The sequence below is a fragment of the Equus asinus genome, chromosome 2 (genome assembly GCF_041296235.1).
Source record: "Equus asinus isolate D_3611 breed Donkey chromosome 2, EquAss-T2T_v2, whole genome shotgun sequence".
Lineage (NCBI taxonomy): Eukaryota > Metazoa > Chordata > Mammalia > Perissodactyla > Equidae > Equus > Equus asinus.
Window position 1 is genome coordinate 9,797,839 of NC_091791.1, and position 17,222 is coordinate 9,815,060.

At 58.4% G+C, this 17,222-nt stretch overlaps 2 protein-coding genes across 3 annotated transcripts; both read right to left on the reverse strand.

Annotated features, from left to right (window-relative positions):
• Positions 1 to 1,975: 1,975 nt before the first annotated feature.
• HMX2 (H6 family homeobox 2) lies at positions 1,976 to 10,448 on the reverse strand. 2 transcript variants are annotated; one of them, XM_070481473.1, is made up of 3 exons: positions 10,296 to 10,448; positions 4,012 to 4,280; positions 1,976 to 3,110 (listed from the first exon to the last, which is right to left on the reverse strand). In XM_070481473.1, the coding sequence occupies exons 2-3, from the start codon at positions 4,277 to 4,279 to the stop codon at positions 2,557 to 2,559; spliced, it is 822 nt and encodes a 273-aa protein (XP_070337574.1). In that variant the 5' UTR covers position 4,280; positions 10,296 to 10,448; the 3' UTR covers positions 1,976 to 2,556. The 2 variants fall into 2 exon arrangements, with proteins under 2 accessions (XP_070337574.1, XP_014722710.1); XM_014867224.3 differs by lacking the exon at positions 10,296 to 10,448 and having other exon boundaries at positions 1,982 to 3,110; positions 4,012 to 4,626.
• A 2,752-nt stretch (positions 10,449 to 13,200) lies between these two features.
• Positions 13,201 to 16,662, reverse strand: HMX3 (H6 family homeobox 3). The gene is made up of 2 exons (XM_014867225.3): positions 15,990 to 16,662; positions 13,201 to 15,364 (listed from the first exon to the last, which is right to left on the reverse strand). The coding sequence occupies exons 1-2, from the start codon at positions 16,387 to 16,389 to the stop codon at positions 14,688 to 14,690; spliced, it is 1,077 nt and encodes a 358-aa protein (XP_014722711.1). The 5' UTR covers positions 16,390 to 16,662; the 3' UTR covers positions 13,201 to 14,687.
• Between the last annotated feature and the right edge of the window lie 560 nt (positions 16,663 to 17,222).

The following is a 17,222-nucleotide window of genomic DNA, read 5'->3' on the forward strand; positions in this document are numbered from 1 at the left end:
AAAGGAGGCTGATGATTTTGCTGATTATTCAAATGAATTGATAGTCTTGAGATAGGAAATCTGACAACAATGGAGTCTTGAACATTTTAAATCCAAAGGCACAGTCGTGTTTGTGTGTGTCTGTGTGTGTGCATTCGTTTGTGTTAATACTTAGTTACCTGCAAGAGAGGGGAGTTCCTAGAAACTAATGACACTGTTGGATCACTTTTGACTGCTAATTGCTGGATTGGTAAAAAGAGTGAAACATCCACTATGTGACAAACTAGAAAAAGGTCATCCCTAAAATCTTAAGGGCAAAATACTCTGCCATTAAGTGCCTACAGTGGCTAGAAAAAACCACTTCCTATAAGAGAAGTAAGCTGAAGGAGGCTATAGTGACCCTATACTGTTAAAACCATCATCTGTGGAAAAAAATGTAACCTATTGAAACGCTAACAAAAATGGTATAGATGGAATACTCCTATACAAGTAGTTCCTTAAAAGCAGTTTGGTTATTTCTGCATGCAATATTCAAATAGCAACTTTAGAGAAAAAGAATTTAAAGTGGGTCACCTGGAAAGAGAGAAATTCATTGAAATAAAATATGTGTACCAAATAAGTCAGAAGAAAATGGATCCAGTGTCACTTTTGTTTTCTCTCTCTGAGTATCCAATACTTAGCCTAATTCTCAGCAAGTACCAGAGCCCAGTAAATATTTATTGAATTGAACTCAGTTGAAATGAAATAAATGCAATTGAACCAACTTAGTATTGGCAAATATGTTCTTGGGTAACATCCTTCTGACATCAGCTTGAAACAGACAATGATTTTTATTAAATTTAATGTGAGAAGAAAAGATGACCTCCAATGGACAATAGACCAGGCATTTTAGAAGACTGAAGGTCAATTGGCGGCTTACAGATATCCCGTATATTTTCACGAAATGCAGATAATTTCGATGCCTTTCTGCTCAAAGAGATAAGACTATCATGCAAACAGTTTCCCTTCTACAAGATGAGATCTGATCTCCGCGCCGAAGACTCCTGGCACCTTCGCAACGGCTAAGCGGGGCCCCGGGGCCAGAGGCAGAACTAGGGAGCTCACCCCACGTGACACCAAACCACTGGCCTACTCCGGCTTCCTTTTCCGACGTTTTACAAGGAACAGGTGGCTGCGATCTAACCTTTCGAAAGTCTGCTATTTGCATGACCCTCGCGCGGCCATTCTGTCGGTGCCGCGCCCCTCCAGCCCCGGCGCGGCGGCAGGTGCTGGGGCACGCAAGTCCGTGGGCGCCCTGGCCGCGCGCCACGGTTCCATTCAGCGTGAGCGGCCACGTGCTTGGCAGCGATCCGGCTATTTAGTCACGCACAAAACTATAAACAACTAGAAGAAAGTGTGGAGAGGCGCCTTTGCCTCTGGCGCTTTCTTTGCCTAGTCTCCAACCTCAGATCCCTCCTCAGCCGAAGTGCCGCTTCCGCGCCCCGTCCCCGCGCCGCACAACTGTCCTCTGACCCGGGAACCGTATGCAGCTGCAAGCCTGTCGCGCTAGTGGGGTACGAGCAAAGCGGGCTCTTTACCGGGTCCAGGCAGTGCCGTCCCACGTGCCCTGCGCCCTCGGAGAGAAGGCGAGTGTCACGGGTTGGGCGACGTCGCACGGCTCCCTACTGCAACCAAGCCCAAGGCGCTCCCAGTGCTAGGAAGATGCTCATTCCCGGGAGGCAACTGTATCAGCAGCGAGGTCTGCCTCCTCGCCTTTGCCCCTCTCTGCGCGGACTCCGGAGCTGCATTTCGGCTGGGGCGCTCCTCGGCCCGCTTCAAGACTACTAGAGAGTGGACGGAGGCGCAGCGCCAAGGTCCCGAGTTTTGACCCCTGACCCCGGCCCCACCCTCCACGTGGGGCGAGCCAGACCTCAGTGACTCACGCTGGCAATCCCTCCGCCGAAAAGCCAGAAAACCTTCCGCGCGCTAGCACCCCAGGCAACCAATCACCAAAGTTAGCAACGATGCTTAAAATGTTTTATTTTTTCTCTTTAAAAATATTTACAGATCTAAAATCTCCCCCTTTCGTCCCTACCCATCCTCGGGACGAGAGAAACGAAAACAGGTGTTGAGATAATTGCCTAAAGCCCCCGAGGGCTAGCGTGGCCGGCCGTGTGTGCATGTACATATATACAGGTGTATATATGGGGAGAGGAGTGTACTTGGTTTTGTTGGTGTTTTTCTGGATTTTTTCCTACCAATCAATGTCGATCTGGCCGAAACTCCCTTTCCCACCACCACCACCCGAGAACATCCCCTCCGAATGGTTTTCAAAGCGTATTGGTTTGCTTTGGGTAGAAAGCAGACGATCTGGCTTGAGGAATGCCGTTAAATACCCGAAACAATCAAAACAAAAAGTAGGGCAGAGGCCATAAATAAGAGATAATGAATACACATGGTGTATTTCTTAATAGTTTCTGGAAACACGCTGCGTTGCTCCGGAGCCCTGCCAAGGGGCAGCCTGCGCCAGGCTTGCAGGCAGCCGGAGACGGGCCAGGGCGGCCGGGGAGCAGGCGGGCGGCGCGGGCCGGCGGGCCGTCAGTAGTCGAGCTTGTTGTAGAGGTTGTAGAGAGGTAAGGCCGAGAGGTTGCTGCCCGGGTAGTAGAGCGGCGCGGGGAAGGCGAGCGAGCGCGGCACCGGCACGCGCAGCAGCGAGCTGTCCCGGAACACCAGTGGCATTCCCACCAGAGTCTGCGCCGACGCGTGCGCCATGTTGGCCGCCTCCAGCTCTGCCGAGAGCTGCCGCTTCCACTTGTTGCGGCGATTCTGGAACCAAGTCTTGACCTGGGTCTCGGTGAGCTGCAGGCTGGAGGCGAGGCAGGCGCGCTCCGAGCTGCTCAGGTAGCGCTTCATGTCGAAGGTGGACTCGAGCTGGTACACCTGGCTGCGCGAGAAGACCGTGCGCGTCTTCTTCTTGGCGGTGCCCGCCTGCCGCTCGGCTCCGCCGTCCCGCGGCCGCTCGGGCCCCGGCGACGGCGAGCCCGCGGGCAGGAGCCTCTCTTTCTCTTCCTTAAAGTCCGGGTGCGAAGGAGAGAGGAAAGGCGTGCGCTCCGAGCTCGCCGGCCCCGCACTTCCGCTGTTCTTGGGAGTACCTGGAGAAGGAACACAGACGGGAAGGCCATGGAGTTGGGAGCCTCAGAGACCCCCAGCTCTGGCGGGGACCGGGGGCTTGGTAGGCGGCTGCAGCCTTAGTCCCATCTTCCTTGGTCCCAACCCCTTCCTCTTCTCTCTCTCGCGGGCACCCAAAGCCCAGCAACCCGGCCTTTAGAAAGCAACAGGAGAGGGACCCAGCCACTTGAGTCTGGGGTCTCTGTGCTCCCAGCTTCGTGAAAGGACTTGTGGCAACAGGGGGAGGAAGTCTGGAGGGAGAACATTAGCATCATTTTGAAAGGTGATTTTGCCTTGTAATAACTGAGCTGGAAGAGTTCCCCGAGCTTTATAGGGTGGCATCATTTCACAGGCCGTTTGTTCGGAAATCACGCTAAGGACTAATGCGGGGCTCCCCTTCGTCAGATGTTGTAAAGAGGAACCATCTCTGAAAGGCACCATTGTCAATCATCTTGGAGTGCTAATCATTCCGAGGAGGAGGAGAGACACAGAGAGAGAGGAGAGAACAGACGCTGAAAGAGATTGCGGTAGAGACAGACGGACCGCTCAGACCCGACTTCCAGACGTGGTGTTCGGAAAGTAGCCGATGTGCAAAGGGGATAATGAGGGCAGAGCCGCGTGTGCGGCCGGCCCTGTGCCCAGCCCCCCGTGGTGCACTCTCCCTCCAACCCTACCTTCCCCAAGACCGCGGCGCGCGAGGTCTGTGTTCCCCGTCTCCTCTCGAACGCCCGCAGGGCCGAGCAGGCAGCGCCGCGCGCGCGTCCCCTCCCCTCGGCCCCGGGCGGCCGCGGCTCTGGCCAGAGGGAGCCCGGCGCGAGATCCCCGACACAGCTTCCCTCCCCTGAGAGCTTGCTCTCGGCCGGCGGGGCGGCGTGCGATCCTTACCCAGGCAAGGAAAGGGGATGGGGGGATGGTGCTTGGGGCCCGGCTCCTTGGGGCCGTGCGGGTCTGGGCAGAAGCAGGCGGGTGCCTTCCAGCCGTCGTCCGGCTCCTCCTCCTCCGAGGACACCGACAGGCTGCGCTTCCTGGAGGGCCACCCGGCGGGCTCCCGTGGCGCCTCCGAGGGGCCCCCGCCCAGGATGGACTGAATGGTGAAGCTGGAGACGCCGCCGGCCGCCGGACACCCCTTGCCCGCATCTTCCTTGCTGCCCATCCTGGGTTCATAAGAAATCGGAGGAAACCAAGAACTCCCTTTAGAGACGATCTGAGTGGAACGTGGTGCAGGCAGGAAGGCGGGGGGAGGGGCGGGGAGGGGAGCCACGGGGAGGGGGCGACGAAGCTGGTGAGGCGTCCCCTCCGCGCGGGGGACACGCGGGCTCGGGACGGCTGCGCGGGGGCCCCTGCCCGCCCAGCTCTGGGTGCGCCCGCCCAGTCCCGGCGCGAATGCCCCTTCCTTGCCGGCCAGCTCGCCCGGTCTCCGGCTGCGCGGAGGTGGCGCGGCCTCATTTGCATAGAGGTTACCCGAACGCGGCCAATCGCAGCGCCGCCGAGCGGCCCCGGAAATTTTCAAAAAGCCCAGGGCCGGCACGCAGCGCCTGTGAGCCCTGGGGCGCGCAGAGCCCTGCGGGCATCTGATGTGTCCAAGCGAGGAAGCTAGGACCGAAAACAGCACAGATTCCAGCCCGGGTTCCAGGCCTCTGTGGCGGCTCTGACCGCTCGGACCCCGGCCGGCTCCAGGGCTAGGGACTGCGCGGGGCTCCGAGCTGGAAAAGTCCGACGCCAGCCTCAGGCGACCGCTCCTCGCATCCTTGGAGGGGCTCTCACAGGCTGCTCCACGACCCTCCCTCAGCCTCCCACCCCTTCTCGTCCGGGCGGGCAAGCAGGGCTGGCACCACGCCCCCCACCTCCCCCCACCACCACCGTTGCGCCCCGTGCGGGAGGAGGAGGATTTAGGAGCACGCACCTCTGAACTATTCTCAGTGCTATTCCTGGGAGTTTAGCTGGGAGGCCCAGGAGCAGACAACTTCCGCCCTTCCTCGCCTACAGACCCCACCCCTGTCACAGGCCCAGAGGGGCTGCCTGATCTTGGAGGGTAAAGGGGAAGCCCTAGAGCTTGTTTCAAGAGATCCTGGTTCAAGCCCAGCACCGCCGTTCACACGCTGCATGAACTCGGACAATTCCAGTCCCTATCGGAGCCTCACTGCCCTCCTAGGCGAAGTAAACTCGTTAGCGTCTGCCCCTTCTCCTGTTTTGAAGGTCGCTTTAGGCAGGAACGGAAGAGCCCCCGAAAACCTAGCAGCACTAGGAGCTCACAGTAGGTCCTCTGTAAACCTTCGCTGAATAGGCCATGGCCCGCCCTCCTGTTTTGTAATTCTCCTTATTTGGCAAATTTTGAGTGGTCACGGAATTGCTGCGGAAATAAAAGGGCTTTGCTCCTGGGAACGGGAGACGGAGGTGAGAACGGGGACAAGGTTTTAGGATCGGGCAAAGTCGAGTCAAATCTCGGCTGGGTGAGCTTGGACAGGACACTTAAACTTTCCCAGCCTCGGTCTCCTCATTCCTAAAATTAGGGTAAGCAATGCCTACCCGCAGAAGCTGTGTAGAGTCAAAGTGCCCAACTCCGACCCTGGCACACGGTAGGCGCTCAGTAAACTCTCGTTCCTCCCTTGTCCTCGCGGCTCCTTCTGAGTCCTGGCTCTCGCCCCTTTAAATCCCAGATCAGCTGTTACCGGATCTAGAATCAGCCTGGAGCAGACTAAACGGCTCGGGGACACAGTTGTCTACACAAGCTTCGAGGAAACGAAGGTGAGGCAAGGCCCCAAGGCGCTCAGGCAACCCCACCCCCTGGGTCCGGGACCGCTCCGTCAAAAGATCCCGGAAGCCCTGCCCCTAGGGTGCCCCCCAAGTGCAGCCAAGGGTGAGAGGAGACTCTGGAATCAGTCCTCACAGATGTCCAGACGCTGCACCATGACGATGCAGTTCCCTCCTCGCCCGCGCCGCGCCCGGGTTATTGAGTAAAGCGCTTATAATATCATTAGCCGCGGTGAGTTACCGACTGCAGCTCTACCCGTGGCAGAACCTCTCCCTACTTAACTCCTCGAAGGGCTCGTTAATGGGCTAATTGATTAGGAGTCGGCGGCGCAGCCGGGGCTGGGGCAGGCGAAGGGCGGGGGCCAGGGGCTGTGCGCCACGGCCCGGGAGGCCGGCGAGGGGCAGGTGCCGGCCTCCATCACCGAATTAACCTCTTCAGGGCTCGGCGACGGGGTCGAGACACATTACAAATGGTCAGCTTTAATCATGGTGTCAGCTCATTAACCCGGAAGGACCCGGCGCTGAAATACAATTTGTGCGTCCTCCTCTGCGCGGCCGCGGCACAGACTCCCGTGCCACGTAGCAGCCGGTCCCGCTCGCTCCCGCACGGTCCGGGGGTAGAAGGAAGGTTGCTGGAAAGGAACACCCGACTCTCTCACCGGCCTGCGGCCTCTCCGCTTACCGCAAGCACCCTGACCGGGCGCTGTCTCCCGGACCGTGGCCAGGTGGCCCTGCGGAAAATTGGCCAACCCGGCAAGCAGAGCCCGCCACTCGTTGGGGAAGAAAGAGGAGCTGGGGGAGAGGGGTTGAACACTTCTGAGCTAGTGAATACTTGGTGCCAGCAACCAGGAACACGCTGGGAGCATCCCATCATTCTTCAGTTTAATCCTCACAGCAAACCTGCGGTGTAGATCTTTACCTCCAGTGTACAGGCGGGGAAACTGAGGCTCAAGACAAAAAAAAGTGACTAGCCCAAGCAGAGTAAGCTATATTGAAACTCAAGGTCGTTCCACTGCCAAAATCAGGCCCTTGGGAGGGGCGAGGGTCAGAGCAGGCATGGGTACTGAGCTTGGGGAATGGCTGCAGGGAAGACGGTGAGGACCCTCCCCCCATCTCAGGACGGCCGGGGCGGATGTGAGAGTGCGGTCAGGGGCGAACAGGGTTGGTCTCTGCCAGGGCAGGGACGGTGGGGGCGGCGGCAGGGCCTTTGGGGTGGGCCTTGGAGAAGCAGCTCCCAGGCCTCAGAGCGGCGAGGAACTGGGGGGCGGACCCGTGCAGCCTGGCATGAGGATTCTAAGCTAGGAAACTATGCAGCTTCCAGACCCCACAACTTTCCCCCGACTCTGCCCCGAGCTAGTTTGGGAAGTCAAAAGGAGCCATCCGCCTCGTACTCCGCCTGCTCGCCGCACCCCCTCACACTGACCGTCTAGTCTACTCAGAGGTGTGCTACAACCGAGTCCTGTGCAGCATCTTCCTCTCCCACACCCTGCACATTGTCAGACGCGCACGCTTTAAGCCGCGTGCACTACACTTGCATAAACACTTACGCACTCACACACATTCAGTCAGAAAATGTCCACTGAGCTCCGACTAGTGTGCGCGTCACACACACACACTGTACACTCAACTAGGGAAGTGATGGTGGGCGCAGGGCGGAGGCAGGGAGGTGGTGGCGGAGACGGGGAGACTCCTGGCTCTGCAGCCCGATGGACTCTCCCCCAGGCTGTCCCCCGCTCTCCTCAACTGGTCACCTGCGGGGTCTGCCGCCCCTGGTGCACCGACAGCAGTTACACCGCTGGGGCCAGAGGGCCAAGAAACGATCTTCCCGCTGTCCCTTTGGGACATCTGAGAGTCACTAAGACCTCATCGAGAGCGCAGAGGCCCAGACGCCCTCTTCTGGGCCCAGTGCAGCTGCAAAACACACTCCCAGGAACCCTCAGCTCCAGGAAGCACCACCCGAGACACCCGGTCTCTCTCCCCTCAAGTGCGGCAATCCTTCAACTCAGGACCACCTCCCGCCCCACCCTCCCAGTCTCGAGATAGCTCCGCCCCTCCCTACTCCATTCAGGTTAACAGCCACTACCCTGGAGAATGGCCTCTCCTCATTTTGAGGATGTCTTCCCCCACTAGGAATTAGTCATAACCTGGTTCCAAAGAATGATAAACTTTCCCAGACTGAAAGGACGCTTAAAGTTTAGGTCTCGAGATGATGCCACTGCTCAATATTAAAGCGGCCCAGAGCAAACTTGCGAGGAGCCTAATAAAAATTGATCCTCTCTGCTCTGCGGCAGTTGCGAAATAGGCTGGCTGAGCCGGGTAATAGCGGAAGAAGGCTCCCTCCGAAATGACAGATGAAGTCATAAACAAGTTTGATCTTGGAATCAAGCTTCGATAAATATTAAACACAGTCTGCACCCCCCCCTTTACGCGAGTGGATTATGATATATGGCGCGTCCAAACTTTAAAATAAGGAAATACCAGAGAAAATGATCTCAATAAATTTTCTAAGTATAAACGTTGATTATGTTTCGATTTTCATTCAAGGGCCTCTGCTGTTCGTTCTTTGGTGCAAATGACATCTCGCAATAGGCTTTTGGGGAAAAGGGCTCCCTATTTGAAAAAGAGAGCCCCAGAGGTGTACAATTTATGTAATCTGCGGCTGGAAAATGAATTGTGTAATTTACTGGAAAACAGAAAGTCATGAAGATTGGATCAGCATAGCCGAGTCCCGACAACCCCCCACCCCCCATCCATCAAGTTCCAATTAACAGCCTAACCAGAGAGCTTTAATGGGTTTCCAATCTAGTGGCCTGATAGACTCATCAATTCCTCTGGGAGAAATTAAGAAAATCGACCGCCCCTTGGCGACGCAGTGTCATTCCTTTCTGCAACTATATGTCAAATTAAAAACACAATTAAAATTTAAACTGTTTCAATCAAAGGGTGCCCTGCAACCTATGTTTCACTTAATAGAACTTTGATGAAAATCTGATGCGTGCACTCCATCACCAAGGGGGGCCAGGGCGGCGAGAGAGCTCACGAAAGAAGGGGATTCTTTCTATTCCTTTAAAACATTAGCGCTTGGGTGAGGCACACCAGGTGACCCCACCTCGCCTCTCCTGACTAAGTGATGGGCGCAGTGAGCTCTCCGCGCTCGCTCCCTCGCTCACTTTGCAGCTCTCCCCCAGCTCTTTTTCCTCTCCGTCCACTGCAACCAGAAGGGATCCTTTTGGAACCCCGGCGACCCAGATTTTGGGCAGTTTCGCCCCAGAGACGCATCACCTGGAGCAGGAAGGAGCCAAGGAAGAGACCTGGGCGAATATAACCAGTGTGCACCGTCTGGGAACTCCCGAAGGAGGCAGACAGCCTCCGGCTATCCCGTGCTGACGTCTCCGAAACTGCCCCGACACTCGAATGAAGTTCTACGGGACCCTGAAGGCAGAAGAATGGGAAGAAATCCAGGCGGATAAATGGACCCCCGTAAGAGCTAGGGCAGCGCTGCCATCTGAGAGCCGATTTCCCAGAAGCTTCGGCTCCCCACGGATAAGCCTTCAGGGTACTTCCGCAGGAAGGGCACACCCTGGGATAAGAGCAGCCCAAATCTCAACTCAAGATCCCAATCCGAAGCACCAGGCAGGGCTCCAAAGTACAGCCAATCTAGTTCTCTTCGTGGCCCTTTCCTTTCTTTTGCCGCCCACCCGACCCCGCCGCTGTTTGTAGGTCAAGGGGTCAGCATCTACCGTGCACACCCAGACGGGCGCACGTGCACACTTCCAGATGCGTGAACCCAGAGGCACGGCTCGCTCGCACTCGGAAGCCAGGGAGGGCCTGCAGGCAGGGCTGAGGGGCGGGCTGAGAGTAGGGGGAAGCCTGGAGGAGGAGCCTCGCGGACCGCCTCTTCGGGGCCACTTGTACGTGCCGGGGCGGGCGGTGTCCCCTGGGCCTGCCTGGCTGCGCTTTGGACCCCAAATCGGGGATTTCGATGGGGCTCACGTTTCTTGCACCTTGACCCTGTCGCGGTGACCCTGTCGCGGTGACCCAGTAGAGGGGACTTTTCCTAGTCCAAGTTTGTATCGCAAAGGGGAAGAGGCCCCCTAGATGGGCCACTGGGCCGCCAGGCGTGGCCAACCGCGAGAAGTGGGGCAAAATGGAGACTTGGAGGCAGGCAGGGCCGCGGCCAGCGAAGTCTGTGCCCGGCAGGGCCCCTCGAGGGAAGTTCGGGTGCCTGCGCGCACAGAGAGGAGGAAGCAGGAGCGCGTGGCCGGGGCTCTGGCAGCCCAACACTTCGAGGCCTGGCCAAAGCTCCCGAAGAGGCTGCACAGTCTTCCGGGTCCCCACTGCTTGGATCCCGACTCCCATCGCCCTGACCCTAGCTGGTGCAGCGTGCGCCCCCAGAAAAGAAAGTAAATCCCACTGACCTTCTCGCCTCCTCCTCTTTCTCCCGGCTCTACCCTCCAGCGCAGGCTCTTGGAGCGAGGAGAGGAGAGCGCTCTGGGGTTCTCGCGACGTAGCCTTAGGCTCTGGATACCCAGAGCCTGCCAAGGGGACGTCCCGGCTCAGAATGAGCCCCCAGTGGCGGAGGGGGGGGCAGTTTATATCTGTCTTGCTGTTGTTTGATGTACACACACCCACTGTATTTACTACCAAATAAAAGAAATACATCTGTGTTGCCAACAGAAACAGCTCAGCTCGCGCACTGGCTCTGCCGTCTCCGAGGGTGCGGAGGCGATTGCGGGTGCTCAGAGCCCTGCCCTGTGGGGAGTGAGGTCTGGGCCCACTAGGAGAGTCGGGGTCCGCGGTGGGGTGTTGGCGGGCTCCGTAGTTTGTCCCAGGTGACTAAAGAGGAGGGAGCACAAGGCATCCCTGCCTGAAGGATTTCAGGCTTCATGCAGCAGAGTTAGGAGCGCCACCTCGCTCCCTGCCCAATCCTTTCCAGGGGATTCTTCTCAGCTTGCCTGAGCCTAGGGCCCTCAGAGAAAACCAGCTGCCCAGGGTCACCTCGAACAAGGTGTGCCTGACTGTGTCTGAGCATTAGTGATCTCTGTGGCACTAAACACATATGTGGGTGAGTGTACTGGGAGCCCCTGGAAACTGGTGTCTGTTAGGAAGTCTAAAGTGTGTGTGTTTGGGTGATGCAGAAAGGATGTAGAGGGGAAGATGATGTCATTTGCACTAACTTGGAGATTAACTGAGGGTCAGACAGAGATGGCTCTGAAATTAGGGTGGGTGGAGAGAAGGCTGGGTTCCAGGCTCTGAAAGTGAGAGGATAAAATTGGGGATGTTGGTTCAGTGTCCTAGGGTGGGGCAAACGGGCTGCCCTGGCTTCCCACAATGGAATGTCCTGGAGGAATTATACAGAGGCACCCTCACTCCCCCAGGTAACCCCCTCTGGTGAGTGGTTCCAGTAGCTCCCAGCAATCCCTGCAGAGGCAGCAGGGAGGGCTGCTATTCCGTGTGGGGCAAGAAGATGAGCCCAGCCAACTCTGGGGATGTGACAGTCCCATTCAGCGCTTCGTGGCCTGTCCTGACACAAAGGCCTCAGAAAGACTTGCAGTGAGCCTAGGATGCTTCGTGGGCGGAGAGATGCTCGGAGTCCCCACTCTCTGGCTCAACTCTTGCACTGTGAGAAATACCACGACCCCGACCCGACAGGAGGGAAGCGGACGTTTCCCGCCGGAGCCGGCTTCTAGGCTCACACAGCAGCCAGTCCCAGGCGGCGTAGGCGCCGCCCTCCTCCCCCAGAGCGCGCACTGTGGCTCCTGGGAGGGACCTGCCGACCCAGAGCAGCCGGGCTCCCCAACAGGAGGGAAGGGCAGGCTGCGGGAAGCAGGACAAAGAATAAACTGTGCTTGTGGAGAACCAGTTATTTCTCGACTTTGTAAAGACCGGGTCAGTCAAGAACCGTTTTCTAGAATCCAACACAAATAAAGAAGTATATTCTTGGCGTTTGATAACATCGTGTTCTGGCTGTAAAATCTAAGGACGTGTTTGCTATTGCAACATTATTTTTAATGAGCTGTTACTGGCCTGTCCCGCAGTTAGTATTGCCAACAGTAAAAGGCATCACTGTATTTGCAGGTAACACAAGAAGCAACATTTTGACCCTGAATTTCTGTTTACTTTTCATTGACGACACATGCCCTCGTTTTTATTCCAAACCAGAGGGAAATAAAGGGAGATCTGTCTTCACTGAAGTCCAGGCTAAAATTTTCCCCAAAATACGCAAGCTAGTTTATTTGGGGGCAGTTTCTCATCAACAGAAAACGATAGTCGACGTTTCAGCCATAGTGGAATCAATTGTGTCGATTGGGTTTGAGGACGCCAGCAAAGCACTGGGAGAGGGAATGCAGCGTGTGCAGGCGCTCCCCAGCGGACGCGCCCCGCGGCGTGCTCTTCGGCATCGTCACCCGCTCCGGGTTCCTCAACTGCCCCTCCCGGTTCCCCAGCTTCAAACGTTCGCTGTCAGGAGTTGGCCGTGCAGACCCGGTGCTCTCAGGGGGCCGCCGCGCGGGGCTGGCGAGGGGTGCCCAAGCACCTGCTGTCGTGCGGACCTGCGCTCCCGAGCCGCTCCCGCGCGCCGCGTCTCCGCAGGCCGCCCAGCCAGAGCGCGGTGGCTCGGCGCCCAGCGGGTGCGTGGGAACGGCTAGCTTTGCGCTTCCAGGAGTGCACTGGGACAGGGGCGGGGAACCCAGAGACGCCACCCTTGAGGTATTGAGCACAGGGGACAGAAAAGGACCTGGCCGGGAGGAGACAAGGTCCTCTCAATTGCTCTTGCCGCAGTTGGGTGGTCTCTGTTCCCCGGCACTCGACACACCAGCACAGCGCCCACACCCGAGACGCCCCGGGAGCCACAGTTCCTCAAGGCCTGCGGAGGCCTCCCTGTTCTGCAGCTGGGCTGGTTGGCCTCCCTTGGGGGTGCCCTCTCGTGGCCTGGCCTCTCCCAGCTGGACTTCACGATCCGCCTCTGGACGCAGCTAAACTCTCAGTTCACGCCCTTCTTTCCTCCCCCCACCCCACAAGCATCCAGGCCCGCTGATGTCCTGTCCCGAAGCTCGCGCTCCGGAGGAACTGAGGCCTGGGAACGGAATGCGAGGCGGCAGCCCTGCGTTCGGAAGCAGCAGCTGTCTCTGAGCTCTCGGCTGCCGCTTCGCTCCGTTTCGAAATCTAGATAAGCCTAGGTCCTCGCCGCTTCCGCCCCGCATTCTTCCCTGCTCGCAGGGCGTTTCGAGCTGCGTTAAGGTTATGGGAAGAGAGCGGCCCTGGTGGCGAACAAAGCCGCCTCTGTCTCCGCCGCCTGCCGCATGACAGGCCTGTGTGTCCAGGTCAGACTCCGCGAGCGCAGAGGCAGCCAGAGAGCGAGGCAGAAAAGAGTTTCGGAGACACCTGCTCTGGGGAAAACCGTCCCAAGTTACACACTCTGGCAACACCAAACGCTTCGCTTTTCTTTTCTTTTTAATTAATTCAATTTCACGACAACATTAAGTGTAACAATATTTTGTGGGGCTTTTTTTCTCTCTCTCTTTTTCTTAAAAAGGGGCTGAACCCGGGCAGAGGTTAGGGAGGCTGGGGGTGGGGACGACAAACTATCGCAGAACAACAGGTGTAGCCGACAGAAAGAAAACAGAAAACTGGGTGCCAGAGCGAGGAGCCCTGCGGAGTTGAAGGCGAAGTTACAAGAAATCTGTACATTTATCAAATAAGTTAAAATTCTCCTAAATTGATTGTCCTTCACTTAAAGCGCTCCAGTATGCGTATCTTTCTCCTCTGAGCATTGCTATCTACCCTTGTTTCCTTCCTTCCCCTCTTTCTCCTTCTTAATTTTCTCCTCCTAAAGGAATGACCGGGATTACACAGTGAAAACGCCTGCTTCTCTCGGTGGAGGTAGAAGCAGGGCTCTCAATTTTGTACAATATTGCACAGGTCAAAAGTACCACAGTTACTGCAGAACAAAAAGGTAGGGGCAGATGATAAAAGATACAGGTTGGGTTTTTTAAATATTGAAATCTCTCTTGCAAAACAGTAACACCAGTAATGTTAATAATTTACCAACCAATGGAATTCCCAAAATAAAGGCTACTAATAAATAAGACCACTCACGCCAGGCCAGATGTGGAGCCGTTTCAATAATCTTTTGGCTGTCTTGTCTTTTCCCTTTAAACACTTAATTAGGGAATTCTTCGGCCACAAATAGAGATGAAGAGGTCAATTGCGACAGACCTCTGCCGGAGAGAAAAGCGGTCTGAGTCGGGATTCTTATAAGAGGCTGATCAGACTCTGAAAACTGGGGAGGGGAACGGATTGGGAGTGGAGAGGAAGAACCACACCCAGAAACCCAGAAATAAAAGTACTACAATGTGAATTTTCTCCCTTTCTCTCAACTTCTGAAAATAGTTCTATAGAAAATGAATAAACCAGAGGGGTTCAGGCTTTTGCGCTTATTTTCCTTTTATAAAAATAAAACCCAAAAAGCCAGAGCGCAATGCAAATTTGGGAGAGGGTTGCACATTTTACAAAAGCTTGCAGCCGAAATATTTGACCCGGGAATTTTGTCTTTTTCCTGCTCTCTCTTAATATAAACCAAAACCAAAAGTAAGAGGGGAAGCGCCTCAAATCCATTAGGGGTGAATTGCACGAAAATGCATTGCAAATACTTACAAAACGCTACCGACTGGGGGAGGGGAGGCCGGGGCAGTGCGCCGAAGCCCCGGTTCCCGAAGGCCGCTGGACGTCTCGGCGCCCTCGGCCCGGACCAGTCTCCTCCGGAGTTTGGGAAGGGGGCCGGGCGCTCCCTTCCCCTCCCCTCTCAGGCCTCAGACCGGCCGTAGCAGCGGCACGGACGAGACCACCGGGTGCGAGTAATAGACGGGGTGCGGGAAGGTGAGCAGCGGCTGGCTGACGGGCACCGGGGCCCCCGCGGCCGCGGCCGCTGCGCCCTCGGCCGCCGAGTTCTCGTGGTAGAGGATGGGCACCCGCACGATGCGCTGCGCCGCGGCGTGGCTCAGGTTGGCCGCCTCCAGCTCCGCCGCCAGCTGCCGCTTCCACTTGTTGCGGCGGTTCTGAAACCAGATCTTGACCTGCGTCTCGGTGAGGTGCAGCGACGCGGCCAGGCCGGCGCGCTCCGAGCTGCTCAGGTAGCGCTTCATGTCGAAGGTGGACTCGAGCTGGAAGACCTGGCTGCGGGAGAAGACCGTGCGCGTCTTCTTCTTGCGGCACGCGGGCTTCTTCTCTGGGCTCTCGGCGCCCTTCTTCCAGTCCTCGGCGCCCGGCGTCGCCGCCGCCGCCGCTCCTACGTTCGCCCCGGCCGCGCCCGGCGTCGCCTCGCCCTCCTTTTTGCCTTCCTCCGAGTCGCTCTCCTCCAGAATGATCTCGTCCGGGCTCTTGGAGTCCAGCTCCTTGTGGTCGGGGTCGGCCTTGAGCAGCGGCTCCGGGGAGTCGCGGTCGGTGCCCGAGGCAGGGGAGGAGTCTCGCAGGAGCGCCTTCTCCGAGGCTGGGGAGAGACAGACAGACGGACGCACACACACGCACACGGACATCGCCTTCAGCAAGGCCTGGCGCCTGGGCGAGGCAGGCTCGAGCCATACCGGCCTCCTGGCCCGGGCCTCGAGGCCTCACCGTTCTCGCTGACCTCCTCCTTCCCAGCTGGTCTAGAATAGGGGCGCCGCGTCCTGGGATCCCCCTCCTCCCGAGGACGGGCGACAGAGCCCCGGATGGTGGCTGCACCGCCGCCTCCTTTCTTTCCCTCAGCTCCCTGGCCAGGGGCCCGGGAAGAGATTCGCCTCTGGCTTGGGCCCGCCCGGGTCACTCACTTCATCCAGGCCATGTCCCCAGTCCCAGCCGCCAGAAGCCTCCCCATTCGTGCTCCAGGCCACTTTTCCCGGGAAGCGCCACGCCCGGGGCTCCAACTCCACTTCTTTTCTCACCAAGTGGGATTGGATTCCCGGGGAGCGCAACCCAGCGCGCGCGGCAGGAGATGCAAGCCAGGGCCGGAGGAAGTTAGCCAAACAACGGGTTGGAGGATGCAGGGGTCCCAGGTCTGCGGTGGGAGGTAGCAAGGGGCGGGGATGGGACAGGCGCGCGGGGAGGACAACGAAAGTTCAAAGAAAGGTCGGTACCTTCGGGTCTCGGGAGGTGGCCGCCGGCGGGGGTAAGGGTGTAAGGGTACCACCAGGCCGGGGAGCGCTCCAGGTAGTGCGCGGGCAGGGCAAACCTCTGCGCCGGGATCTCAAAGCGGGGGAAAGCCAGGTCGCCCACCTGCGAGAACGCGAAGCCCGCGGCACCTTCCAGGGCCCCCTTGGCCGCAGCGGCAGCAGCGGCGGCGGCGGCGGCGGCGGCCGAGGCCGGCGCGAAGAGCGTCCGTGGGGGTGGCTGAGGCTTAGGGGGCGGCCGGTGGTGGTCTCCGTTGAGCAGGTTCTTGATGGAGAACGGGGACTCCTTGGGCGCAGGAGGCGGGGGTGGCGGCGGCGGGAGCTGCGCGCTAGCGGTGCCAGGGGCGTCCGGCCCGGGCTCCGGCATGGTCCCCTCTCCTCGGGGTCCCTGGGAGGGAGGGAGCGGGACAGGAGGGCGGCCGGGCGAGCAGACGGGCGGCCGGAAATCAGACCATAAAGAGAACTCAACTACGGGGCGCAAAGTCGGGGGCCGCCCCGGGCGCAAATCCAGCGGCGGGAGGGCGGGGTGAGGACCTGGCTGGGGCGGGCTCGCATGGGGGAGGGGTCCTGAGGGGCGGGGAGCGGCCCTGCCGCGGCACCGAGGGAGCGAGGCGGCTCGGCGGCGGCGTGGAGCTCTCGGGGAGGAGGCGGCGAGAGCAGTCCCCGGCTTGGGGCTGCGTCAATCCGGCGCCGGATGCTAATGATGAAATCAAAATGTCATCCAAGTTAAATGCGGGGAGTATACGGCGATTGGGCGCGTACAATGGCAAATAGGATTAGGCAGGCGAAGGCGCAGCGGAGCCCAGGCCCCGCAGCCGCCTCCGCCACCGCCCCCTCCTCGCCTTTCCTCGGATTTTGGCGCTTTGGCTTCGGGCTATAAGAGCCCGCCTGTTATTGGCTTTATATAGTCCAATTAGGCAGCAAATGAGGACAAGCCTATTAGCACAAAAGGATATTGGCTCCTGCTAAAGAGGCGCTTGGAGCGCTCCGGCGAGCGCAGGAGGCGAGCGAGGGACGCGGAGCCGGCGGCGCCCCCGGCCGGAGCGCAATGACAGCCGCGGCGCCCGGAGCCCGCGCCTCCCTCTCCCCCCTGCAGCTCCGGGACCCGCTTCCAGCCGCCTGGCCTGGGGGAGGGGGAAGGGGCGGGCCAGGCCCGCCCGGGTCACCTCGGGGTTATCCGTGCTCGCAGCTGCCGCTCCC